The sequence below is a fragment of the Anomaloglossus baeobatrachus genome, chromosome 4, assembly GCF_048569485.1.
Source record: "Anomaloglossus baeobatrachus isolate aAnoBae1 chromosome 4, aAnoBae1.hap1, whole genome shotgun sequence".
Lineage (NCBI taxonomy): Eukaryota > Metazoa > Chordata > Amphibia > Anura > Aromobatidae > Anomaloglossus > Anomaloglossus baeobatrachus.
Window position 1 is genome coordinate 527,487,545 of NC_134356.1, and position 27,301 is coordinate 527,514,845.

Consider the following 27,301-nt stretch of genomic DNA (forward strand, 5'->3'; position numbering starts at 1 on the left):
GATGGCATACACCCCAGAGTACTACAGGAATTGAGTTCTGTGATAGATAGACCATTATTTTTAATCTTCTCAGATTCCTTAATAACAGGGTCAGTACCGCAGGATGTGGTGCCAATATTCAAAAAGGGGACAAAAACTGAGCCGGGAAATTATAGGCCGGTAAGTTTAACCTCTACGGTTGGTAAAATCCTTGAGGGTTTCTTGAGAGATGCTATACTGGAGTATCTCAAGAAAAATAACCTTATGACAGAGTATCAACATGGGTTTATGAGGGATCGATCCTGTCAAACTAATTTGATCAGCTTCTATGAAGAGGTAAGTTCAAGCCTGGACCAGGGAAATGCAGTGGATGTTGTGTATATGGACTTTTCAAAAGCTTTTGATACGGTGCCACACAAAAGGTTGGTACATAAAATGAGAATAATGGGGATAGGGGAAAATATGTGTAACTGGGTTAAAAACTGGCTCAGTGATAGGAAAAAAAGGGTGGTTATTAATGGTACGTACTCGGACTGGGTCTCAGTTCATAGTGGGGTACCACAGGGGTCAGTATTGGGCCCGCTTCTTTTCAACATATTTATAAATGACCTTGTTGGGGGCATGCGGAGTAGAATTTCAATATTTGCAGATGATACTAAACTCTGCAGGGTAATCAATACAGAGGAGGATAATTTTGTATTACAGGGAGATTTATGTAAATTGGAGGATTGGGCTGAGAAGTGGCAATTGAAGTTTAATGTAGATAAATGTAAGGTCATGCACTTGGGTAGAGGAAATAACATTTATGATTATGTACTTAATTGTAGAACACTGGGTAAAACAGACACAGAAAAAGACTTGGGTGTATGGGTGGATGGTAAACTTCACTTTAGTGGACAGTGTCAGGCAGCTGCTGCCAGGGCTAATAAAATAATGGGATGTATTAAAAGAGGTATAAGTGTTCATGAAAAAAATATAGTTCTACCTCTGTACAAGTCACTAGTGCGACCGCACTTAGAATACTGTGTACAATTCTGGTCACCGATATATAAGAAGGACATAGCTGAACTGGAGAGGGTGCAGAGAAGAGCGACCAAGATTATTAGAGGAATGGGTGGGCTGCAATACCAAGACAGGTTATTAAACTTGGGGTTATTTAGTTTGGAAAAACGAAGGCTTAGGGGGGATCTAATCACAATGTATAAATATATGAGGGGACAGTACAGAGACCTTTCCAAAGATCTTTTTACACCTAGGCCTGCGACTGGAACACGGGGGCATCCGCTACGTCTTGAGGAAAGAAGGTTTAATCATAATCACAGACGAGGATTCTTTACTGTACGAGCAGTGAGACTATGGAACTCTCTGCCGCATGATGTTGTAATGAGTGATTCACTACTAACATTTAAGCAGAGCCTGGGCGCCTTTCTTGAAAAATTTAATATTACCAGTTATGTATATTAGATTTTATGACAGGGTATTGATCCAGGGAACTAGTCTGATTGCCGGATGTGGAGTCAGGAAGGAAATTTTTTCCCCATTGGAACTTGTTTGCCACATTGGGGTTTTTTTGCCTTCCTCTGGATCAACATGTTAGGCTACGGGTTGAACTAGATGGACTTAGGCGGGCTTTGCACACTACGACATCGCAGCCCGATGCTGCGATGCAGAGTGCGATAGTGCCCGCCCCCGTCGCAGCAGCGATATGTGGTGATAGCTGGCGTAGCGAAAGTTATCGCTACGCCAGCTTCACACACACACTCACCTGCCGTGCGACGTCCCTGTGGCCGGCAACCCGCCTCCTTGTTAAGGGGGCGGGTCGTGCGGCGTCACTGCGACGTCACACGGCAGGCAGCCAATCAGAGCGGAGGGGCGGAGATGAGCAGGATGTAAACATCCTGCCCACCTCCTTCCTTCTGCATATCCTACGGAAGCCGCAGTGAGGCCGGTAGGAGACGTTCCTCGCTCCTGCAACTTCACACACAGCGATGTGTGATGCCGCAGGAGCGAGGAACAACATCGGACCGTCGCGTCAGCGTAATCATGGATTACGCCGACGCTGCACCGATGATACGATTACGACGCTTTTGCGCTCGTTAATCGTATCATCCAGCCTTTACACACTGCGATGTCGCATGCGATGCCGGAAGTGCGTCATTTTCAATTTGACCCCACCGACATCGCACCTGCGATGTCGCAGTGTGCAAAGTGCCCCTTAGAGTCTCCCTTCAACCTTAAAAACTATGATACTATGATACTATGATGTGTCAGTCTCCTCAAGGAGAATAGCTATCCCCTTAGACCCCTACTATTATTGTGGCATGTAGAGACATTCCTATGTTCTGACAATGAAGAGATACACAGACCTTGCTGGGCTGTAGTACAGTGGTGGTGATGATAAGTTGGTGTTTAAATGTAATTTTTTTAGAATCATGAATTGAAAAGCGAGTTATAGGTACAGGGCTGACAAATACTATTTACTGACTTCTTCACATATATATCTACCGTATGAGCAGGGATAAGAAGTCTTTAGAGTTCTCCATACCTTCCACTTTGACCTGATTGGGTGTGCAGGCTCTGCAGGGGAGTACTTTGAACTCTTCCGCTTGGTACATGCTATAGTCAGTACTGGTCACCACGATGATATCTCCAGCTTTCCAAGAACGGGCATTATCTGCCAGATGCAGAATGGTGCTGTTCACATTGGTGTCAACAGTCATCGTCAGCCTGGGCTTCACTGTAAAACATAGCATAGGATCATTTTTATTTTTTTTTGCTTCTACCAAGAATCATATTCTTTTTACTTCTTGACTTCATACAGAATTGAGCTAGGCATTCATGAGAACAGAGGGTCAAAGAAGTAATTTTTTTCTCCTTTATTGAAACCACATATTTTAATTTAAAGTCTTTTTTATGTTCTAGAGGATATAACTTGTGTATCAACATTATTTACTGCAATTGAAAGCAGCGGTTTCTAAATTTCAATGTCATTAATTAATTCTAAATTCTTCAGAAATTCAGTGGAGCCGACATATTACTTATTTTACTCACTATTGGAACTACATGTTGGAATATTTTTAACACATGGAGCTTACAATCTAATATAAAGCATGACAGAAAAGGTCACTAGATATATGAGAGAACATGAGATAAATCTGGGCACATGCCTTGTTGTTACATAAAAAAAATGGAACAGAATAGTCATCCTGAATATCCCACTGAATTCCATGTGGGATATTCTAACACCCGTAACAAATTAATTTTGAGAAGGAGAAGAACATAACTTTACTTCTAACATGTGGGAAGGATGATGCAGTTGACAATTGTGTATGAATGCCAATTTGAGTGAAAAATATTTTCCAAAATACATTAAGTTAACTCATTCTGTTTTTGGTTAATGTACCACATTTAATAAATATTTTTATTATATTTTTAAAGACGCTCATTCTTAAGGCCCCATTACATGCATCGATCTATCGGGAGATATGTCGTCGGGGTCACGGATTCCGTGATGCACATCCGGCATCATTTGCGACGTCGTTGCGTGTGACACCTACGGGCGACTCTGAACGATCGCAAATAGGATGAAAATCGTGGATCGTTGACACGTCGTTCATTTTTAAAAAATGTGTTCGTTTTAGGGAAGCAGCCGACATACTGATCCGTTTGACACCCTGCCAACATCGAACAACATTCAAACGACCGCCTGGGTCCAACAATATATCGTTGATCGCTGATGCGTCGAATTTGAGATCGTTACATGTGACAGCAAATAAACAACCAATAAACGATACCGGCAAATCGTAAATACGATCTGGGCCTGTCACGTCGCACATGCGATCACCCGATAAATCGACGCGTGTAAAGCGGCCTTAATTACATAAAGTTGGTCAATCCCACAGATTTCAGCAGGACAGGACCACCATCTACAGTAGAGTGTATGGAGGATTCCCAACAAAGATATTGGCGAAGAGAAGGATCTGGTAGATTGAATTTAAACACCCGCTCCTGTTCTCTCAGGAATAAGTCACTGCCAGAAATTTCTGGCAGCAGCTTATTCCACTCTTATTATAGAGAACATATGAGGCAAGCAATCATATAAATGGGGGAGTCAAAAAAGACAGATGTCAAGTCCAATACCACTTGACTGACAGATACCTTAGGGGTAGGAGTGCATTAATGCTTCTTCTGAAAACAATGGAGGCGCATTGTGATTAAGGTGTGCTGTTAAGATGACACATGAATATTCTTGACAAGAAGCATAATGGGATGAGGACGTCTCAGGTGCAGTTTGCAGTTGAGAGTATAAGAAAATGTAATTTCTTTTGTAGGTTTCTCACTTCGTGACAGTTACAAGAGAAAAGGTTTTGGTACCGTGTTAGCCAGTTGAAAAATTATTGATTGTTCTCAGTGAGAGAAATAGAATTATAATCTTGTTTTTTATACACAAACAGAGCAGAGGGATGGTATAATAAAAGGACATTTAAATAAAAAACACTGAGCTTAGAGAGTGAATCCTTAATTAGCTTTGATTAGTGGTGTGAAAGTTTTATTGTACCAATATCCATGTAGGATCAGAGGCCTGGTGCCCTATCTATTGAAGATTATAATTTTGTTTCTCTCACTTGGTGACAGGTGACATTGAAGAAGTGGAGAAATAGTTGTCTGCTAGATAAGTCTGTGACTCTTTAATTTTCCTTTGCTTTATGAACACTAAAAGGGAGGAGAAGATACCTTATTGTTATGCATCAGCCACCTGTCCACTAATGGGGAGTTTTCCCCTATACAGTGGAACCTTGGATTACGAGCATAATTGGTTTCGGGAGTGTGCTCTTAAACCAAGTTATATGAAGTCTTATATCAAAGCGAATTTTCCCATAAGAAATAACTGAAACGCAGATAATTCGTTCCACAACCCCAAAAATATTTACTGTATTTATACAACTTATTACAGTAATACAAAATAATGTACTGTATCCATATAAAATTATTACAGTACACTAATAGAAAATTCTAAAGTAAAAAACATAAAACAAATTAAACTGTACGTTAGCTTACAATGGAATTGTTGGTGTGTGGGAGGTGCATACGCTATAGAGAAAAAATTATGAAAAAATATGATAACCTTTGTTCTAGTACAATACACAAAAAACACACCCCAAATCTATTCTCCCCAAAATAAGAGCAGAACTAGGCCAAATGTGGGGTAGGAATACTGCACAGGCAATTAGATTACAGTACAAGCAATGTGCTGTACTGTTTAGCAGAAAGAAAGTACAATACTGTATCCACAAATGGAAATTGATAGACATGCTATATAGTATATACTGTACTGTACAATGGTATACTGTATACAGTATATGTACAGAAAGTCACCCGCAGAGCGGGTCAGAGCACGGTGAAAGGACAGAACCAGAAGTGTGAACGGTGAGTATTTGCTCTTATTGCAAAGCATTGCTCATAAACCAAGTTACAAATGTTTAAAAAGCTTTGCTTGTCTTGCAAAACACTCTCAAACCAAGTTACTCTTAATCCAAGGTTCCACTGTAAATTATATAATTGCATTGGCCAGTGCTGAAATTAACTATGGGAATGTGTAATGAAAAAATATATTTGTCTTTCTTCCATCAGACATTCCTATTGCTAATTAAAAGCAAATATTGGACCACTGGCATTCCAATATCAGTCAGAGGTCCTGGAAATGGTTCCACATTGTCATGATGTGGGAGGCGGGGGAATTATTTTGCCTATTATTCCTACATTTTATATATATATATATATATATATATATATATATATATATATATATATGACAGCTCTGCTCTTACGAAGAATTGGTTTGGGGGATAGTCCCAGTTGGCTTAAAAAAGGGCTGATGAGAACATACATGGAACATACTTTCTGCTGTGAAATACACAGCCCTGGTCTTTATAGAGGGGAATACTAAAACTAATCATCAAGGTCTGTGGGTTGCATGTACTTGCTGTACATGTGAGAGAGGTATAACTTCTGGAAATTTTTGAAAATTGTGACATATCAGGATGAACTTCGACAGTCATTCTTAAGATGCAAATTTAAGCAAGGAAATTACACTGGTTGCAGCTCAGTCCACCAGATAAAGCAGAATTCATAACCAAAATTAATTATGTTACTAAGTTTGTAATGGGATGAGTTATTATGATACATTAACATGGAGAACAAATTTGTAGGGATTAGATTCCCTGCAATTGACACATTAGGTCTGTCTTCCAGACCACTACAAATAAATTTACTTGGAAGTACTGGCCACTGCCAGGTACAGAACAGCTCCCTACTGCTGGAGCAGCACTACACAAAAGAATAGGCACTGTTCTGCTTTAGTTGGCAGCAGCCACTGCTAGCAAAGAATAACAGGTGATCAGTGGGAGTGCCGAGTGTGGGGTCCCAACCGATGCAATAGTGATGACCTATACAATGAATAGATCATCAGTTTTTTGGACCGGAAAACTCCTTGAGGGCTCATGCGCACGTTGCGTAATTACATGCATTTACGCTGCGTATTGCACTGCAGTGTAAATGTATGCGTCCTGCGTCCCCTGCACAATCTATGTAGATTGTGCATGATACGTGCGCACGTTGCTTTTATGAACGCAGAGATTCGGGTGCTAACATTTTGACCCAAATCCGTGAGTTCATAAAATGAGCATGTCAATTAATTTGTGCGCTTTGGATGCAGCTCCCGCTCTGTCTATGGTGGGGGCAGCAGCCAGAGCGCATGAAATCGGCTTTTTTACACAGAAAAACTGCATCATCCATTATGCAGTGTTTCTGCAGCGATTTGATGTGCACATGTGCTGTCAAATCGCTGCAGAATATTCAGCAGTTACGTGCGCATGAGTCCTAACAGCTGATCGCCGGGTGTGCTGGGTGTCAGATTCCGGCCGATCAGACATTGATGACCTATCCTAAGTATTGGCCATCAATGTAAAAGTAGTGGGCAACCTCTTTAAATGTTGCTATATTTTCTATCCATAGTGGGCATTACAGCATTTTTGTTCCGCTGCTGATCTTACTGTACAAGTTGTAATTAGCTTTCTGTGAATTGTAGCTGTTCCTGTCCCAGGAAGCTGACGTGCATGTTTGTTTCTACTCTATTGAAAATCTAATAAAAATCTGAAATGAAAAAATAAATTTTAAAAATAAGAACGAGTGATTTTTACTATTTGAATACGCACCTGGCTTTCCACAAAGGAAACGGACTTTATAGTCTGGGCACTGTGCATGGACCTGGTTGTTCTGGCGGCATTCAAACCTATAGTCTCGGCCACCCTTATAGAAGACCTGTGTTGGTATATCAGTCCCATCAAGTGTAGTGACCTGTAAGTGAAAGAACAAAGGTCACAGATGGCAACAATATCACATGTCGAGTATACAATTATACCAGAGCATGGGAGCAAAGTGTGAGCACATAAAGTTCTCATAAGAAGTTAACGTGACATACGTTGTGTTAGACAGGACCTAAAAACATTGATTTTATCAATATGACAGTAAACAGCTCAGTAAGTGACACATTGTTGAAATCAGGGTCTCTGTCTCTACATTATGCTGCTCTCAGATGGAGGAGCAAAAACCTGGTGACGGATTCCCTTTAACTGTTGCCAGTGACAAAACTACAGAATACATGGGGGAAAAGGGAGAAATATTGGTGTCTTCAGACTTGTGTCTACAGTATGTGCTGCAATGACAGCTACTAAAGCTGAATTCTAGGTACGAAGCATGACCCTAACACATTTCCACAGCTCCTTCCTTCTCCATGTACTCTGGGCCCCTCTTAAAGGTAGCATTATATGGTCTTCAGTGTTACAATGTGTGTGCAAACTGGTAAACTTTGTAACTCTGGAGCTAGAATGGCTGCACACAACACATTTCGCCCCAAATAAGTTCCCTTCATTTCTTCTCAGTAACCCCATTGAATACAAATATGCCCTTAAGGATATGTTCACACTTATTTTTATTTTTTAGGATGAAAAATACAGCTCATTTTTCAAGGGAAAGCCAGCTTGATGATATTTTCAGATCCAACGGGGCTTTTGACACATTTTGTCTTTCTATATGTTTTTTATGCAGCCTTTTGACTTGACAGCGCCAAGTTTGGAGCTGATTTCACCAGGAATCCGAATCAAAAAAGTAACATCACAATTTTTTAACCCACAAGAAGTTTTTTGTAAAATCTCCTTAGAAAAAAAAAATATACACATTGGTGTAGGAAGAGTATTTATAAAGCATTGAATATGTTTATTATGTGGCTCTTGAAGTGGATCCACTTAGGCGAATACATCTTAAAGGGAACCTGTCACCAGATTTGGCGACTATAAGCTGAGGCCACCACCAGTGGGTTCTTATATACAGCATTCTAGAATACTGTATATAAGAGCCCAGGCCGCTGTGTAGAACGTAAAAATGATTTTATGATACTTACCTAACGGTCGGTGCGGTGCAGATTGGTCGGATGGGTGTTCCCGTTCTCCGGTGTCGGCGCCTCCTCTTTCGGCCATCTTTCTCATGGGCGGATGTTTCACTCGTACCCGTAGACTTGAATGGGTGCGAGTGACATGACTCTCACAGACAATCACAGCATGCTACGATTTTTTCCTCAGTCTGATTAGGGCTAAGGAAAAACTCACAGATCTGAGCTACAGCATTGTCTTACATGGGGCCGAGTGCAATTTGAGATTTTCTCATTGTCTCACTGATAGAGTCATACGTCAGTGTGACTATCCTAAGGCTGGGGCTACAGGGCAATACTAAAATTGCTGCAACACTTGATGTTTGAGTCTCAGATGTTTCTAAATATGTAGGATTTTCTCTCTTTGGTCGCACAGGACACACTTGCCATAGACTTGTGGGCGACTTTGTTTGCAACCTGACTTTTGTTTACTGCAATATCACAGCTCTTAAGTCGTGCAACTTTTTTTTTTAATATTGCTGCTGTGTGACATATATTACCGTGTGGTGGCCATGGCCAGTATTAAGTTTTCTGATATAATTATCTTCATATACCAACAGTATGAGCAGATAAAATGTTAATCCCACCGTTCACCACTAGGTGTGCCCTGGCGCTGTATGTATTATACATGAACCTTGTTGCAGGAGTTCAGACGAGATCTTCTTGAGACCTACACAATGTATAAGCTGAGGTTTTCATTCACTCATAATGTGGCCTTTGTTTGATAATTTATGATATAAGTTGGTATTTTGCTCCCCTGCCAGTAATTGAAACAACATCACAAATCCTCGCCCTGTGAGGCCGTTTGATGACATTCCTCTTCATCCCCTACCTAGTGAGAAGTGAATGTGGCGCTTTCTGCTCCCTCCGCAGGGCTGTCTACATTGCTGGCCTCATTATACCTTTTGTATCAAACCCAGACATTGAAAATGAGCTTAGGATGCCGCCTGTGATCACAGAAAAGGACGTACTGCCGAGCGCAGCGTGTGGTGGTGTTTATGGCCAGAAATGAGACGTTAGTGCCCTTGGGTGTCAAACCTGCTGTATTGTTAACTACAGGACCACAGAGCAAAAGGAAACACATTACCAGGAATATACAAGATCGAAAGTAATGTACAAGTATATTTGTAATACATCTGATGGAGGTAGCTACAATTTGGTGCATGGATGAAAATAATAACTAACCTAAGAGTGTAAACCCATATTGAAATATTCAAGAAAATTGGGAAAATAGTAACTAGAATGCTTATTTTATTGCTGAAATCCATTAACTGGTTTAATGCCATGGTAGATAAAGGATACATTTTATTACTGAATGTATGCTTCACGTAACCATTTATGTAATAACTTAAAGGGGTATGCCCATCTCCAAGATCCTATCCCCATATGTAGTAGGTCTAATAATAAGAATATTAGCAAATACCTCCAATTAGAAATGTAGTATAGTTCTCCTGATATAGCCATGTTTCTTACTTCATGTGCAGGGCATTGTAGCTCAGGTATCCATGGTTATGTCCACTCATATAGTGACAGTTAGTTACCTAAGCTGCAATGCCCTGCACATGAGGGAGGGACATGGCTAGATCAGAAGTATACTACATTTCTAATTGGAGGTATTTGATATTATTACGCCTACTACATATTAGGATAGGATGTTGGAGATGGGAATAACCCTTTAAAACACTTCTTCTACAACCTCAGATATTGGCACTTCTATTGCCTTTACTTTCTGGAGAAGAAGGCTGCTTGCTATGGGCCAAATGGTGTAATTTCTAAGTCACAGCCCAAAATATTCCATGATAATATTACCTGGATATTAATGGGATGGGTGCAGAGTTTGCCTGGATGTGCAGCATGGAATTCGGACAGCTTTTCCCAGTCTCTGGCTCGAGTGCTTTCATATTTGTCAAACCACTGAGTCCACGCCACATCTGGAAAGTGAAAGAGTGAAACACAAATCACATGCGAGTAAGATAACTTGTGTAGGTATTATATCAGATAACGCAAGTGAAGCCATTACAGAATGTCACAGGATTTCCAGCAGGATGACAACACCGAATTATAGCCCAGTTACCAGCGGCATATAGAAAACAGCTGTATGTATCACCGGCATGATGAAACATATGTAAGAAGGTCTTCAAGAATGGACAATAAAATGCACATAACACTAAGCGGGCGAGTGTTCCACAGCAGAACAGTGCTGATTCTGGGATCTGGGATGTACCTTATTGACGTACAGTATATAATACTACTTTAGGGTATTCAGGTATTGCCGATATACTTAGGGAAGAGGTTAGCAACCATCGGTATTCCAATGGTTATGAAATTACAACTTCCACCATGCCATGACAACTACATGATTGCTTGTGGCTGTCAGGGAATGCTGAGAGCTGTAGTTGCACAATATCTGGAGTGCAGAAATTTCCTGATCTCTGACCTAAGACCTGGAAGAAGATTCTTCTCTCACACAGCAGGACATATCAGTGATGAGCGAGCATTAAAATGCTCGGATTTTCGAATCAAGCAGTTCAGACGCTTGGACGTGCTCGACTCGAATAACAAGCATAATAGAAGTCAATGGGAAACTCGAGAGTTTTTCTAAAACCCCCTAACAGGAGGGCTGGGGGCAAGATCTCTCTCTCCCCCGGACCAGCCCTCCAATTAGTGTCTTCCGGAAAAATGGGAGAGAGAATATGCCGGCCGGGAAATCGACTGTCTCGATTACCCTGTTACTTGATCGAGTATCGAGCAGTGCTAAGCATGCCCGCTCGCTCATCTCTGATAACGATCTCACACTAGATAGGATCTATATGTGATAATTGGGTTGTGGCCTCTCAGCTTCAGGCTAGATTGCCATACTTTTAGGCTGAAATCATACTTGCGAGTGTCTCTCGTGTGACTCGCGCTAGTCTCGCATCGCTTCACCCAGCACGGCCTGCTGCTCTAAGGACAGGAGCATCTCAGCTGCATAGAAATACATGGAGCCGACCTGCTTCTGTCCGGAGAATGTGCAGCCGTGGCGGGAGATGCAATGCGAGTCACTCAAGTGTAACTCCAGCCTTATGGCCAGGTTCAAGTCATGTTTGGGCCATACAGTTTTTTGTTTTTGTTTGAAGCTCATAAAGATTGGATTTGCACAGAACTCCTAATGGAGACATTCACTAAAATAAGGCATACTGGGTCACTTTCGATTCCATCTGGCCTCCGTTCTGGCAGTGTCCAACTTTTTAGGCAGGCACAAAAGTGTAGGCTACCACAATTATAGCTGGGCTAAAAGACAGACTGGTGGAACAGAGGTCAGACGGAGGGCCAAGTGACTTGGTCTGACTCATTTTAGTGAGTGGCTGTGTTGGGGGTTTAATCCAAATCTAATTTTTCAGATGGAAGCTCTAACAAAGACACAAACGTGGCAAAAACATAATGTGGGCATAGTCTCAGAGTAATTAACCTGCATATCATGCACAGTCCCAAAAAGGCAGGTAATAGTGAAAATAAAGATTGGGCATGTAGTAAGACTAGGGTCACACGTAGCGATGCAGGGGCGATCACGACTGACAACCTCCCTTATCAGGATCGCTGCTGCGTCGTTACATGGTCGCTGGTGAGCTGTCAAACAGGCAGATCTCACCAGCGACCAGTGACCAGCCCCCAGCCAGCAGCGACACGTGGAAGCGATGCTGCGCTTGGTAACTAAGGTAAATATCGGGTAACCAAGCAAAATGCTTCGCTGGTTACCCGATATTTACCTTGGTTACCAGCGCACACCGCTTAGCGCTGGCTCCCTGCACTCCTAGCCAGAGTACACATCGGGTTAATAAGCAAACCTTTGCTAATTTACCCGATGTGTACTCTGGCTACACGTGCAGGGAGCAGGGAGCAGGCGCTGACAGCCTGAGAGCGGCGGACGCTGGTAACCAAGGTAAATATCGGGTAACCAGCGAAGCACTTCGCTTGGTTACCCTATGTTTACCTTGGTTACATCTTACCGCAGGCTGTCAGAAGCCGTCTCCCTGCTCCCTGCTCGCTTCAGTTCGTCGCTCTTTCGCTGTCACACACAGCGATGTGTGCTTCACAGTGGGAGAGCAACGTCCAAAAAATGAAGCAGGACATTCAGCAACGACCGGTGACCTCACAGCAGGGGCCAGGTCGTTGCTGGATGTCACACACACCGACAGCGACGAGACGTCGCTGCTATGTCACAGAAAATGGTGACTTAGCAGCGACGTCGTTGTTGCCGTCGCTGTGTGTGACACCACCTTAAGCCTGCATCCACTATCTTTTGTTTTACCCAGGAGATTAGTTGATGCCAAAAGGTCTATGGTGTTGGCTTATCCCAATGTGTATAATTGGTCTAAGTCCCTCTTTTTACATAAGCTTTTATTGCCACAGCAATTTTTTTTTTTATATGTATATATTTTTTTAATTTAATATATTAAAAAATAGTAATGTTTATGTGACAAAATATCTTCAGCCTCTTTAATACAGAGGAAATTCCACCGTGAATGTATGAATTTGAGAACAGATTTATAAAGTGATGGTGAATATATATCTGCAAAAGTGTTTCATGTCAGTGGTCACAATCCATGCATCATTGGGTGACACGTAAGGTGTATTCTGTCACAAACTACAAGTTCCAGGATCAGTAACGTAGCATAATGAGATTAGATTATGTAAAGCCTTGTCTTAATCCAGATTAATGTTCAGTCTCTTATTCAGGAATATCAATTAGAAAAGGAATCCTGGCGCCAAAGAAAACACAAATTCTTTCCTCAATCAGAAATAGCAAGTGACATTTTCAGGTTGTGCAATAAATTGCTGCCATAATGAAATTAGGACAGTACGGGTGTTGTTGTCGCCGAGCTAAGGCCAAAATCTCAGTGAGCCAAGATCAGCAAATAGAGCAAGTGAGCTAAAAGGGAGGCCTGTGCCTGCCATCTAGAAGCTCATACATTTTTCATGTGCAGTCCTGTATGTAGGAGCTGCAGGACGGCCGGGCCTTTCTGCACATATCCAAAGGCTCCTAAATAAATGATCCGTGTGTTCCACAGCTCTAACCGCAACAGTAATGAGGCAATGGCGCACGAATAAGGGAAGTTTATGCGAAAATTGTGGTTTCAATGTGCAGCAAATAACTAGCAGCAGAAAAGTGTCAGATGATCATCAATGAGCCATTACATCTCGGCAGGAAAATCCTGTGATGTTTCCAAACAAACTGACACGTTGAAGATATCGTCACTTACCCTGGGCCCACTCGCTGGACAGAGAAACGTTAAAGTGTTCACCGTTTTCAGCCTGGAAAAGTTTATGCACGCGAGTCACGGCCGACCCTCTGCTTCCTGTCACACATATAAATAGCGGAGGAAGAGAGTTAAATAAACAGCAGCAGGTAACAGAGGAAATCATAGAGGTCTGCAGGGGAGGACAGGAAAAGCAAGTCTACAATGGGCACGCTCGCTCTGTCTTGTGTCATTATTTCTATTTATATAGAAACATCTTTGCACAAAAGGGAGAAGACAATAATAACATGAAGACAGTGGATACTGTAACCAGTGTGGTAGAGTCACTCTTTAGCTTGAGGAGATAGATGCAGGAACACCTCATGGGTCAAATTTCACCTGGTTTATTAACTTCAGTCCCAAGCCATTCACAGAAAGATAGAACTACTTCCTCCAACACAGGGAAATACAGAACACACCTGCCATGGTTCGCCACCACGTCCACATGGCTAGGGGGCAGAGCCTTCTCTCGGGCCTCACTTACGGACCCTGGATGCCTTAAAAGCTGAAATTTCCAGTGAACCAGTGCCGGCTATAAGCTTAGCACTACTTTTCCTGTGATTGCTGGTCCTGTGAGTGATTTCCTGATCTGTCTGTTCCTGTGCCCCCGTGCCATTGTCTGTGTTGTCTATGGTGAACAGCCATCCCACCCATCTCTTTAGCTGTCCACAACAAACCCGGCCCAGGTAATACAAATTAACCCTCTCAGCACCTAATATGCTGGAGTACTACATCCGGGTTCACATCACTGATTGCAGTAGTCGCAGCGACACATACCTCCCCTCGTGCACATCACCAGTGATCACATCACACCAGCTATTGGGTCACTATGGAAGTCTCCACCGTGAAGGAGACATTTTAACCCTATTGAAGACAAGTGTGGTCAAACGTAATAAACTAATCTGAGAATCCCACCCATTACTAATTACTGTCATTAGTTTCTGTTACCAACACAATTAGCAATGTTGCCTGATTTCCAGGAACTTTTCAAGTTTATTTATTTCAGTGTATTTTATACTTACCCATTTTAGATTTACTGACTGTACTAATAGATACTTTCTATACTGTGGTGAGTTTTTAACTTCTCACTTGTTTTATATCTGTTTTCTCCAATGAAGGAGGTCAGATTTCTTCTGCTTTATATTTGGTATGAGACGGCCAAGTGTCAATCAATCTCATGGCAGATAAAAGGCAGGAGAGGCTCAGACTTTTTACAACGCTCCTGAGGCCTAGACCACTGATCTCAGACAGAAGGAGCTGCAGCAGATGGAGGCCATTAGGTTTAGTGACTACATTAGAAATTCATGGTCACATAATATTAGGGATGGAAAGTCACTTTAAGAATGTTTTCCAGTCAAGAATTTTTTTTTTGTCTTTTAAACATCTCAGATTGGTCTACAAAATAATAAAGGCATTCTCACCTGACTGTTCCACCACCGCACCTATTTCTGCACTGACTAGTTTTCGATAGTCTGTATTTCCTCCTGCAGCAATGACCTCCATCAATCACTGCAGACAATTTTTCATTGATGGGGATATGTCAATTTAAGGGGTCTGACAACAAAGTTTTCCTCTATACAGCGTTGCTCCCTTCCTGCCTCCAGCTGTGCAGGGGACTGCAGGATGGACCTGATATAGCCGGCAGTGGTCACATGTCCATCTGTCAGGACGTCAATACTAGGGCAGGAGGTAGAGACCAGCAGGGGACCAAGCAGCTCCAAAATGGCAACAGCAGGGATCAGTGATGAGAGCATGCTTTTTTCATTGTTATACATCACTCTGTGCCCTTCAGACATATTTTTTCCTACCTGGACATCCCCTTTAAGCACTGTGTCCCCTTCAAGGTATTCCTATGCACAGTGGCACTGTACCTTATGAAGACGACTAAAGCAGAGTTGTGGCCCCTTCAATCTCATAAGCAGTGAGGATCCCAGCAGTCAATGATTACGCATCCTATTTTCTGTGATGAAAATCTCCATTTCCTTTGGAAAAAGCCCTATAGCAGTTGAATGAAGTATCAGGGTATGTGCTCAACCACTGCCCCATTCTTCAGTGTGGATGTATTGGGATTTTTGGACCCCCTATTCTAGTAAACAGTGGGGGTACCAGTGGTTAATCACCGAGTGATAATACACCTTAAAATAGCTTTCGTGACTCCCATAGAAGTGATTGAAGAGAACTATTCGGATCGAAAGCCACTACTCTATGAATACTGTGGATGTGGCAGCTTCAGGCCACCTAAGGAAAACGGCAAGGCTTCCATTATTAAAGATGCAACCTTCATCTTTCATCCATCTATCTGGTGTATATGACTTAAATGCTTCTGTAAGGAAAAGCTATTCTTTCCTATTTTTAAGAAAAGTGCAAACAATTGAGAAGTCATTGATGTCCACCACCAGGGCTGCCGCCTCACCACCACCCCACCTACTGTCTCCTCCCCATTATCCTATAGAATGTAAGCCTGCAAGGACAGGGCCCTCTCCCCTCTGTACCAGTCTGTCTACTGTAACTCGTATATGTATTTTGTATGTAACCCCTTCTCATGTTCAGCAAAATGGAATCAATGGTGCTCTATAAATACATATGGTAATATTATCCATGATACACGAGTCCAATTCATATTGCACTGCCTTATCTATAAAAGCTATGAGCCATTGTCGTTTATGTGTAAAACTGGGAATCTTTCAGGCCACTTAGTAAGTGTTCTGTACCTTTATATTCCACGTGGTCTTCCACAGAACTGGAGGGATCGCCTTTCACAGTGATAAAACTCCAGGGGTGTCTGAAATGAATAGTACATCCTGTATTTTAGAAGTAGCTACACGTCTCGTCACATACTGAGGCTTTGTACCGAGGACTGAGCAGGCTTCTGTGCCTCTCACATAGAACAGCTGCCTGTACACCATATAAAGTAACGTGCTACTATCTAATAATAATACAATGCAGACTCACAATTGTACAGATAAGGGTCTTACAATTTAAGCTAAAATATAAAAATTGATTGCCAAAATTTTTACCGGAAGCCCAGGTGCAAGAAGTGTCTGCTCCCCAATTTGGTCATCACTTTCTTAGCAGCATCATCCAAATGTCGTGATCCTTCGTCATTCACTGCCACTGATAATATTGTACCTTCTGGGACTGATTTAATGTAGTTGGCCATGCGGGTGCTCTCATCTTTAGATTTGTATGTATCAAACCTAAAAATAGTACAAAAAAGTTACGAAATTTGAAAGAAAAATTCTTTATTTTTAGAATGCCACCATAATACTATTTTTTCAAGTTGTGTAGAATTATTAATTCCCGTGTAACTGGAAAGTCAGGCAGGAATAAATAATTTCTGTTTTATTTTTCATGTACATATCCAAAAAATAAATAAAGGGTGCTTTACACGCTGCGACATCGCTAACGATATATCATCGAGATCACGGTGTTTGTGACGCACATCTGGCGTCGTTAGCGACATCGCAGCATGTTTCAGCTAGGAGCGACGATTAACGATTTTTGACGTTTTTGCAATCGTTGATCGTTGACACGTCGTTCCTTTACATAATATTGTTGGTGGTGCATGCCGCTGGTTGTTCGTCGTTCCTGAGGCACCACACATCGCTATGTGTGACACTGCAGGAACGACAAACATCTCCTTACCTGCGTCCACCGGCAATGAGGAAGGAAGGGGGTGGGAGGGATATTCCGCCCACTCATCTCCGCCCCTCCTCTGCTATTGGACGGCTGCCATGTGACGTCGCTGTGACGCCGCACAAACCGCCCCCTTAGGAAGGAGGTGGTTTGCTGGCCACAGCGACGTCGCAGGGAAGGTAAGTCCGTGTGACGGGTGTAAGTGATGTTGTGCGCCACGGGCAGCGATTTGCCCGTGACGCACAACCGATGGGGGTGGGTACACTCGCTAGCGATAACGATAGCGATATCGCAGCATTTAAAGTGCCCTTAGGATGAACTTTAGCATTACTCTGGCATAGCAGAGTTTTACAACTTCCCCATAAATCCTATTTGTGCCCAATGTTTTCTTTAACTGGAGTCATGAACATTGGCATTAGGCATTGGCATTGGCATTAGGTGAAACCAGAAAAGTCTATAGTATTTGGAATGTTATTCTGGGATGTTTTGTAGCTTATTAGATAAATTATTTTTTTGCTGTTGGAGAAATTTTAGCAATGAAGTCCCTACAGAGAAGATTCACCACCTTTCCAATAGCTTTCCTATGGATCTCACTGGGGTTCCGTGAAGTCCCAAGCTTTACAAATTTCAACAGTTGTACATATCTGCAATAATTAATGAAAATAATTGTCATACTTAAGAATAATCTCCTCCCCTTCCTTCTCAGAGACTGGAGTAAGATTTATAGTAACTAAAAGGAGACAGTTGCACACGGCAGTGCTAAGATATGTGGAACAATTAATATAGGAATATAGACATGCATTACTGCTATGAAAAAACATGTAAAAATTGAGATACTTACCACACAAAATTGGCCAGATTTTATGAGAGCCCAACAGCCAGTGGCAAGGCGATCTCATTTTTGTTGGGTCCCAATCAAACTAATGCCCCTCTTTGGGTTAAAAAAAGCTTACAATTTATGGGTGGACAGGAACCTGCAAATGTAGAATTAACTTAGGGATGATAGGGACCCAACAAAAATGAGGTCACCTTGGCTGTTGGGCTCACATAAAATCTGGCCAATTTTGGTGCTAAGTATCTCAATTTTTACATGTTTTTCATAGCAGTAATGCATGTCTATATTCCCATAAAAAAATTTTGTTTAAAAGAACAGAAAGTCCTCAGTGGTTGATACCTTTTAATGGCTAACTAAAAAGATGGTAATAATTGCAAGCTTTCGAGACTACTCAGGTCTCTTCATCAGGCATGGTATAACATAAAATCTGAAGAGTCACATATTTATACACAACAGGGTCGCTGTCCAGTTGTGCGCGTTTCTTCAGAAGTGTCTTTAGTTCCATAAAGATGCGGTACATTCTGGTATCCTCCATTTTTATACAAGTAAAATATATCTTTGTACCGTGTTAGCCAGTAGAGATAAAAAAAAAAACAAAAAAAAAAACACAACTGGACAGCGACATTTGAAACAAATTTTTTTTAATCTCTACTGGCTAACACGGTACAAAGATATATTTTACTTGTATATTCCCATATTCATTGTCCCACATATCTTAGAACTACAGAGTGCAACTGTCTCCTTTTTGTTACTATGTTTCATATTCAGTTTGCACCTGTTTCTATTAGAAAGATAGGATGTGCCATCAGTCTTTTTCTTAGATTATGGAGTAAGATTTATGGCATGACACACAAAGACATATGCTACTGGTTAGACCTTTCTGATTCATTAAGAGGCGTGTGCCTCTTAATGAATAAGGAGCCTTTGACTCCAACAAGCCCCCTTATGAAGACTGGCAAGAAATTTGTCGGTCTTGATAAATCAGGGCCATTGTCAAGAAATGTTTTTGTGTTTGCATCCAATACGTAGTTCCACAACATGAAATACTAAAGAAAAAAAACAACATAGAAATACCTATCTGCATGTGTCACATCTCCTGTTTTGGGGTCAATAGTGTGAACAATAATCCCGCGATGCCCCCAACTCTTCTGAAAGAAGTACCCTCCTTCACTCATGCCACCCGGGTGTAGAGTTTTGCCCAAGAAAGTCCAGGACATCTTCTTCTCTCCATGGATTTCAAGAGTTCCTCCATTACCCAAACCAATGCATTTATGACCAAAGTAATCATGGGGAATCTCCCCATCATCAGATCTGCAAGTAAGGAAAGAAAAAGACTTATACCTATTGACCATAGCAAACACTGTAATATATATATATATATATATATATATATATATATATATATATATATATATATATATTATACACATATTATACACATACACACATATACATTATATACACACACACATCAGTAGTAGCAAAAGGTACAATATGAACATAAAAAGAAAAAGGTTGAAACGCACTGCCCTTGCTAGTGTTTATTTTTTATATTAGTGCCGGATGTAGGGAAAGTAATGGAAATTGTACAAAACTTGACATGCTGAAATACACAATAAAGTGGTCACTGCCTCCAGTGTTATCAAACATTCATTAATTTCTGGACATTATCATATGAGTAATCTGATAAAGATGACATTGTGTTCCTTTTACAGTACTGACAAGCTATGTAAGTGCTGCAAATAGAACTACATATTTGATAAAAAATACTGTGTGTTCCAAACGCCATAACCGAATGCTCACCCATTTCAAGATGGTAAAGGTTAGGCCTCGATAAATGCATCCTGAAATTCAGCTTATCCCCCATCACAGTGTGTTCTGTGACTCACATTATAATGAGCTTTTCCTATAAATGAGTCTGCTTTTCTAACCTTTTCTTCAGTTGTTTCCCCCTTCTATTTAAATTTCCACATCCAAGCTAAAATCTTAATGCTGACCACAAATTTTAGCTTGCCTAGTTCTATGAAAGAAAATGTAGGTATCCAGAAATGACTTAATCTCCACAACAAAATAATCCACCGCTGCTGCCCAGTTTACCTTCCATAAAGGATGATGGTGAGATGTCCTTGGTAGGGACAATCCTCACTACCTATGTGGAGCTCTGCACCATTTTCAATCAGTATGTATCTTGTCCGGAGTACGATGGGATTATTGCTGGGTTTGATGACAAGCTTTCCTGTAAAAAAAAATAAAAAAATTAAAATACACAAATATACTTACAACAGGCACATATTTATCACAACCACAGTCCTGAATTCTAATATTATCAATTTATCTTGACTACTAGTAACTCATTACTCATCGGTCTTCCTGTCACCAAATTTTCCAATCTACAATCCATTCCAAATGCAGAAACCAAGCCAATTTTTCCATCTTACAGATACACCGATATGCTGTGCCAGCTACTGCACTGGTTTCCTCTCCACTTTAGAAATCAATTTACACATATCAATGTCGGCAAATTGCTGAACCTCCCTACATCTCCTTCAGTGTCTTCACCTATCAGCTTCCTGAGCTTTAAGTATTATTAACTATCTGAGATGAAATGTTTTTTTTGGGTTAAAGTTTTCCCACCCCGAATGGCCTGCTTTGGGTTAAATTAAAAGGGGTGTGTTACACCTCGTGGCTCTCCTGTGGCAAGGAATGAGACAGTCTCCTTGCCTGCCACGAGCGCTCCTGCTCCGCAGCGCCGAAGGTCTGCCAGACTGTGCAGAGTGCAGGAGAAATCTCCTCAGAGAGGCAGCACAAGGGTGACACCTAGTGGTACTCCTGTTGCAAGAAATGAGGCGGTCTCCCATTCCTTGCCTGCCACAGCTCCTCCTGCTCAGCAGCCTCGAAGGTCTGTGAGGTTGCGCAATGTGCAGAGATTTGCTGCTCAGGGAAGCAGTGAGACTCCCGTTATCTCTACACATTGTGAGACCGAGGATCCCGCCTCTATTTCCCAGAGGCAGGAGGGTGAGCATGTGCTATGCTTGGTGGATCCTGATTCGCCCACTGACGTCACACGGCTTGATGACAAGGCTGGTGACGTGGTGAATCCTGACTGGCCAGGCTGGGATGTCGTGGATCCTGATTGGGTCAAGTCCATCATCTCCGCCTCGCGCCCGCCCTTGGCTGGAGCTACACCTCCTTAAAAGCTCCTCCTGCCGTCATGGCGGCGCGCGACCGTCCTTCTATGTTTGGATGTCTGGCAGCGTGCTGCCACGCCACGCCACTGCTCAGGCATTATCTTCTTCTGTGGGCTTGGCCCTTGCTGCTTAGGCAGCACCTGGTTTGCAGGCCGTGTCCCTGCCTTGCTGCTCCGGCAGTAGCTCCTTCTACAGGCCGTGTTCCTGTCCCAGGTGAGCTCCTCGAGTCTCCACTGGACTCACCTGGTTATTGAAAGCACACGTGCGTGGGCACCTCTGTGCTACCCTCGTGCCATATTCTCGTGACTTCCACTGGCACACGTGCGTGGGCACCTCTGTGCTTCCCCGTGCAACAGGTACACCGAGCCGTGTGATCCCTGCCATACAACCCACACGGGTTAGGGCAGACCGGTGTACATAGATCGTCTGTGACATTCCAGACGATCGCTAGCAGCAACCCGCTCACTCTTCACCCACCATAGCAGCGGTCCCTTACACCGCACAGTGGACCTTGACCGGCGGAAGCTGTCCATTCCCCATCTTGGCACGCTTCCCCGGGTCCCCCTCGTAACATTGTGGCTCACCCATATTTTGCTATATATTGCCAATAGTGCATGTGAGAGGCGCTATTGCGGACCGCTGTTCCCCATCCACTGACTTCCAGGCTCCGTGACCTCGGGGATCCGGTGATGTCACGTCAAGTTCCTTAACTATTACCAACATAAGGTATTTGAGAGAAACATTGTTTCTCAACATAATTTCGACCTAGCAATTAATAAATATGGGTGAACCACTACTTTACTTTCTCCTTTTTTATTTGAGGATGTGGTACTGTATTAGTCAGAAAAATATTGTAACTACAGTACTTTTGCCCTAAAAATTAGAAAAGTATTCTAGGAATGATATCTTTACTGGCTAACCAGAAAAAATATATTATATTAAACATAATTTTTCTGCTTAGCCAATAAAGGTATCACTCCTAGAATACTTTTTTCATTTTAGGTGCATAAGAATTTACATGCTTTTTTATTCGAATCACAGATCAAAGTTACCTATACAAGTGAGTGTGTATGAAATCACAAACAGCACACACTGTACAATTCATGCGCTGTTAGAAATTGTAATTGGTAGGAGAAGCTTTGCAATTTTTCTTTTCTTGGAATATGAGAAAATCACTTATGAAATACTGATGGTAAAAACTTACACACAACTAAACACTGATTAAAATCTGCTCCAAAACACTGAGGAAAATTGGCTTTTTTAATCAGAGAAAATCAATGAATTCTGAATGAGACCTTAAAGAATCTGTCACCAAAATTGCACAACTGAAACTATTTATACGAGCACGTAACTCTTTCTCAGACGAGTTCAGTGACAACTTTACATGGCCAGTCCGCTCCTTCATTAGTGAGAAATCAGTGTTTGAACTGATATGCAAATGAGATTGTAGATCTGAATCCTTTGTCACTCCAGCTCTATTCCCCACATAGCGCCGCCTCCTTCTGCTTGACTTACAGCCACTACACTACGTGATTTCAGGCAATGCAATTAGTAAATCAGAATATGGCGGTGCTGGGTGGGGAATAGACAGTCATACATAGACATAGGAGTGACAGAAGGGTCACATGTAAAATAGTTCTTCAGCCTCAATTGCATATCAATTCAATACTAATTTCTCAGTAGCAGAGGATCTGACTGGTTATATAAAGGTATTTTTGGACTAATCTGTGAAAGATACATTGCATATAAGTAGTTTGGGGTGTGAAATTCTGCTGTGAAATTCCCTTTAAGGCCATATGCGCATGCTGCAAATTTGCCAGGGATTTGCTGCAGAAAATGTTTTTAACATTTGTGCAGTCATTCCCCAGCAAAACCTATGGGTATAAAAAAAATGCTGTGCGCAAACTGCAGGTCCCTGTGGTTTTGCCATTAATTATTGGTAAAAACCCGCAGGGACCAACCTGCGGAAAAACCGCAGCAAATCCACTGCAAAACTGCACCAAACCACAGCAAAACTGCATGCGGATTTCGTTGCGGTTTTGGTGCAGTTTTTTACCGCAGGTGCGGGATTCTTTCAGAGGGTCCAGTTTTTCATTGAGAAAAAGTCATTTTCTAGTGCACACATGCCTAGGTGTGCTCTAAAATCACATAAGATTACGGTAAGTAAATCTATTACATTTCCTATTCTGACTCATTTCTATTATTCCACAGAACCTGAGCTGTTTCTCAATACTAATTGGGAATTTTCATTCACATATACTGTAGAACAGTTAGTAGTACGAAAGTGTGACATCGATCAATTGTGCTGCTTTGGATTGTGACAATGGATTAGGTTGTGGCAATGTTTAGCATTTGGGTAAAAAAAAAATCTGGGCTGAATGGCTGGATGTCCTCGGATCATAGTAACATAGTAACATAGTTTGTAAGGTGGAAGGAAGACATTAAGTCTATCTAGTTCAGCCTATTTTTAGTGCAGCTGTTCTGCAGTGTTGAACCAGGGGAAGGTAAAACCCACAGAGTAGGAGCCAATTTTCTAAAAAGGGTCAATTATCTACCTGTAATATTATGTTATTCATAACCTTCTATACTGTTGCTTTTAAGAAAAGCATCCATTCTTCTCTTAAATTCATTCAGTGAGTTGGCCATCACCACTTCCTCAGGAAGAGAGTTCCAGAGCCTCACTGCTCTTACCGTGAAGAACCCTCTTCTATGCTGATGTAGAAATTTTCTTTCCTCCAATTGAAGAGAATGCCCCCTGGTTCTTGTCACAGTCCTTGGTACAAACAGATCATGGGAGAGATCTCTATATTGCCTTCAATATATCCTTCAACCCTAATAAAAGTTACATGTCTGCACACACACTGATCTCACCGTATGGGCTCACTCACATGAGCGTATAAATCGGACGAGTGACCCTAGCCTGTAAGTACAGTCTGACTATCCATTCAGTTTAGGCATGCTCTCACTATATCTGGAGTAATTATGGCCATTCAGAACACATTGCACAAGTGCCTGGACTAGAAGACCTAATGTGACAATACTAATTAGTAGAAAGGTTAAAGTAGAGTTCACACTTGCTGATCGTTGTCTATAACCTAACCCTTGGTGTACAGCTGAATCTGATTTGGTTTAGCTTTTAGGAAACCCAATTATTAATTCACCCACTGCCAAATATTGTGCTCCAGCTAATCAACAAGATGATTTGTTTAAATAAATAAATGAAAAAAGGCAATGTTTTCTGCTGAAATATATGCCTTTTGGGATGTGTTTCTCCATAGATCAGCAGAAATATCTGGCTTACCCCCGCTGGTGATATTTATAGAGTGTACAGTTACAGAAGACGTCAGAAGAAACTTTCTGCCCCCTTCAATGGTTACATGATTTTCTTCACTGTGTTCTGGGCTCCAGAGCTGTAATTCAGGGTCTTCGTGCGGACAAATTCCTTTTATGAAGAAAAAAAATTCAATCACATTTTTTTTTCATGTACTAACACATATACATTAAATCTGACACCGTGCCTCAGTCTATATACACGTGATCGTATGACTTTATAAGTAGGGAAAATAATTTATTTTCTTGTAAAAAGCATGTGAATCATCTCAATCATCAGCCAAAAATGACAACAAGGTTAACAATGTAACATCTGTCACATAACCAATGTAAATTAGAAGGAAGTGTTATCCAAAAGCTAAAAGATATTTATTTTGCAAAACATGTTTTATTTCAGATACAGTGAATTAATAATGTGTAAAATATACAGATATATAATATTAATAATATTAGAAGCCAAAGAAAATACAATTTTGTTTTTCTAGTTACCATTAATTATACCTTTTGGTTCTAAGAGAGAAAATCATGATAAACAGTTATGTAAATTATCACTATTACAAGAGGAATAAAGCTCGCTCTAAGCCACATATTGGAAGCAGTCGCCTTAGAAGTCAATGTTGACCTCATAACGAGTGTTGCCACGTGACTTAGGATTTTTAGCCATAGCAGTCTTTCTCAAATGGAAAAGATCCATATTGAAATGGCAGATATGCCTTCTTTCTCGATAATAAAGAATGTAAGTACTTGATAGGTCAGTAGGATTAACCCTCCTAAGCCGTCTATATAGGCATGGAGAGTTAGGCCGGTTTCAGACATCCGTGTTTCAGGTACTTGTGACATCCGTTTTTAACACGGATGCCACACGTACCCCATGTTATTCTATGCTGTACTCACACGTCCGGGTTTTCACACGGACCGCGTGACCCCTCGTGGCCCCGCACGCACACACGGAAACATGTCCAATTTTTCTCCGGCAGCACGGGTGTCACACAGATCGCACACTGATGTGATCCGTGTGACATCAGTGAGACACATACTGGAGAAAACACGGGTCTTTGAAATAAAAAGATTTTCTATATTCACCTGTATCCACCGCTGTTCTCTTCGGCTCAGCTGCCTCCCGCTCCTGACCCCCGCTCATTATATTCATTGAATATTCACTGCAGTGAGGAGCTGGAAGCCGGAGCATCGCGGAGACAGCGCTGGGTACAGCACCACCGGGGACAGCATCGCGGAGACAGGTGAGTATCCAGCAAGCAGTGTGTGTGTGCAGTGACGTCCAGGAGGTCATTGGAGTTCCCAATGAACTCTGATCAACTCGTGAAGTAACCGTGGTGATACCCGCCGTGGTGCGGATGTCGCGGGGGTGTCATCTGGAGGTCATCAGAGTTCATTGGGAAATCCGATGACCTCTTGGACGTCACTGCACACACAGTGCTTGCTGGATACTCACCTGTCACCGCTGTCCCCGATGCTCCGGCTTCCAGGTCCTCAGTGCAGTGAATAATCAATGAATATAATGAGCGGAAGTCAGAAGCAGGAGACAGCAGAGCTGAAGAAAACAGCGCTGGATACAAGGTGAATGTAGAAAATATTTTTATTTAAAAGCCCTGTGTTTTCTCTGATAAGTGTCACACGTATGCAAACACAGATGTCACACGTGTGACACACGTGTGACACATGTATGACACACATATGACCATAACCATGTGTGTGGCTTGTACCTGATTAAACACAGACTGACGTCTGAAATGTAATTTTTAATAAATGTAGATTTTTTTTGTTCCAGAATAAATGTGGATTGTTGTTCATGGAAAAATAAAATAAGACATCCCCTGAAAATGAAAATAAGCCCTTGCGCATCTATCAGAGCAAAAAAACAATATAAGACCCTGTCTTATTTTTATGAAAACATAGTACTTACCATTTTCTTTGATCTTTAACTCCCCTTATTGTGAGATACCATAGAGCAGGGTTCCACAACTCCAGTCCTCAAGGCCCACCAACAGTGCATGTTTTCAGGATTTCCTTAGCATTGCACTGCTGTTGGAACCAGCACCTGGGCAGGTAATTACATTAACACCTGTGCAATACTAAGGAAATCCCAAAAACCTGCACTGTTGGTGGGCCTTGAGGACTGGAGTTGGGGACCTCTGCCATAGAGTATAGTGGTCCTATATATAAATCATTACTATCATTCCAACATGTATTATTACTGTTGAGCACCAGACCTTTGTCTTAATTCTCACCAATGCATTCAATGATGGGAAATGTGGTCTGTAGATTTCAGAATATTCAGAATGTCCACTAAAGTCCAGACAGTTTGATATGCTCCCAATATTTCCCATATTTTGTGCAACACAGTCTAGTTCTAGTATATCTCACAATGGATTCAGCTACAAAGGAGTCACATTAGGCAATGACTGCAATTAGTTTACTTTGGCCAAAGGTTTACAGTCCATGTGCGCAGACATTACCAGACCCTTAACCTCACTGATGTGAATTTGTATTCGAGCTTATGCTGTAAAGCATTTTTCTGATTTTAGAGAACAGTTGCAAAATGTCTGTATTG

General features: G+C 41.7%; 1 protein-coding gene across 3 annotated transcripts in view; it reads right to left on the reverse strand.

The window, feature by feature from the left end:
* CEMIP (cell migration inducing hyaluronidase 1) overlaps positions 1–27,301 on the reverse strand; it is a 166,975-nt gene that overhangs the window by 66,734 nt on the left and 72,940 nt on the right. For 2 of the 3 annotated variants that reach the window (XM_075345919.1, XM_075345920.1), the window contains exons 3-11: positions 24,701–24,841; positions 20,309–20,447; positions 19,286–19,522; positions 16,758–16,937; positions 16,452–16,522; positions 13,705–13,800; positions 10,274–10,395; positions 7,194–7,335; positions 2,525–2,716 (exon numbers count right to left, since the gene is read on the reverse strand). In XM_075345919.1, the coding sequence (XP_075202034.1) occupies positions 2,525–2,716; positions 7,194–7,335; positions 10,274–10,395; positions 13,705–13,800; positions 16,452–16,522; positions 16,758–16,937; positions 19,286–19,522; positions 20,309–20,447; positions 24,701–24,841 (1,320 nt within the window). The remainder of the gene's footprint in view (positions 1–2,524; positions 2,717–7,193; positions 7,336–10,273; positions 10,396–13,704; positions 13,801–16,451; positions 16,523–16,757; positions 16,938–19,285; positions 19,523–20,308; positions 20,448–24,700; positions 24,842–27,301) is intronic. The other variant, XM_075345921.1, reaches the window with a different exon arrangement.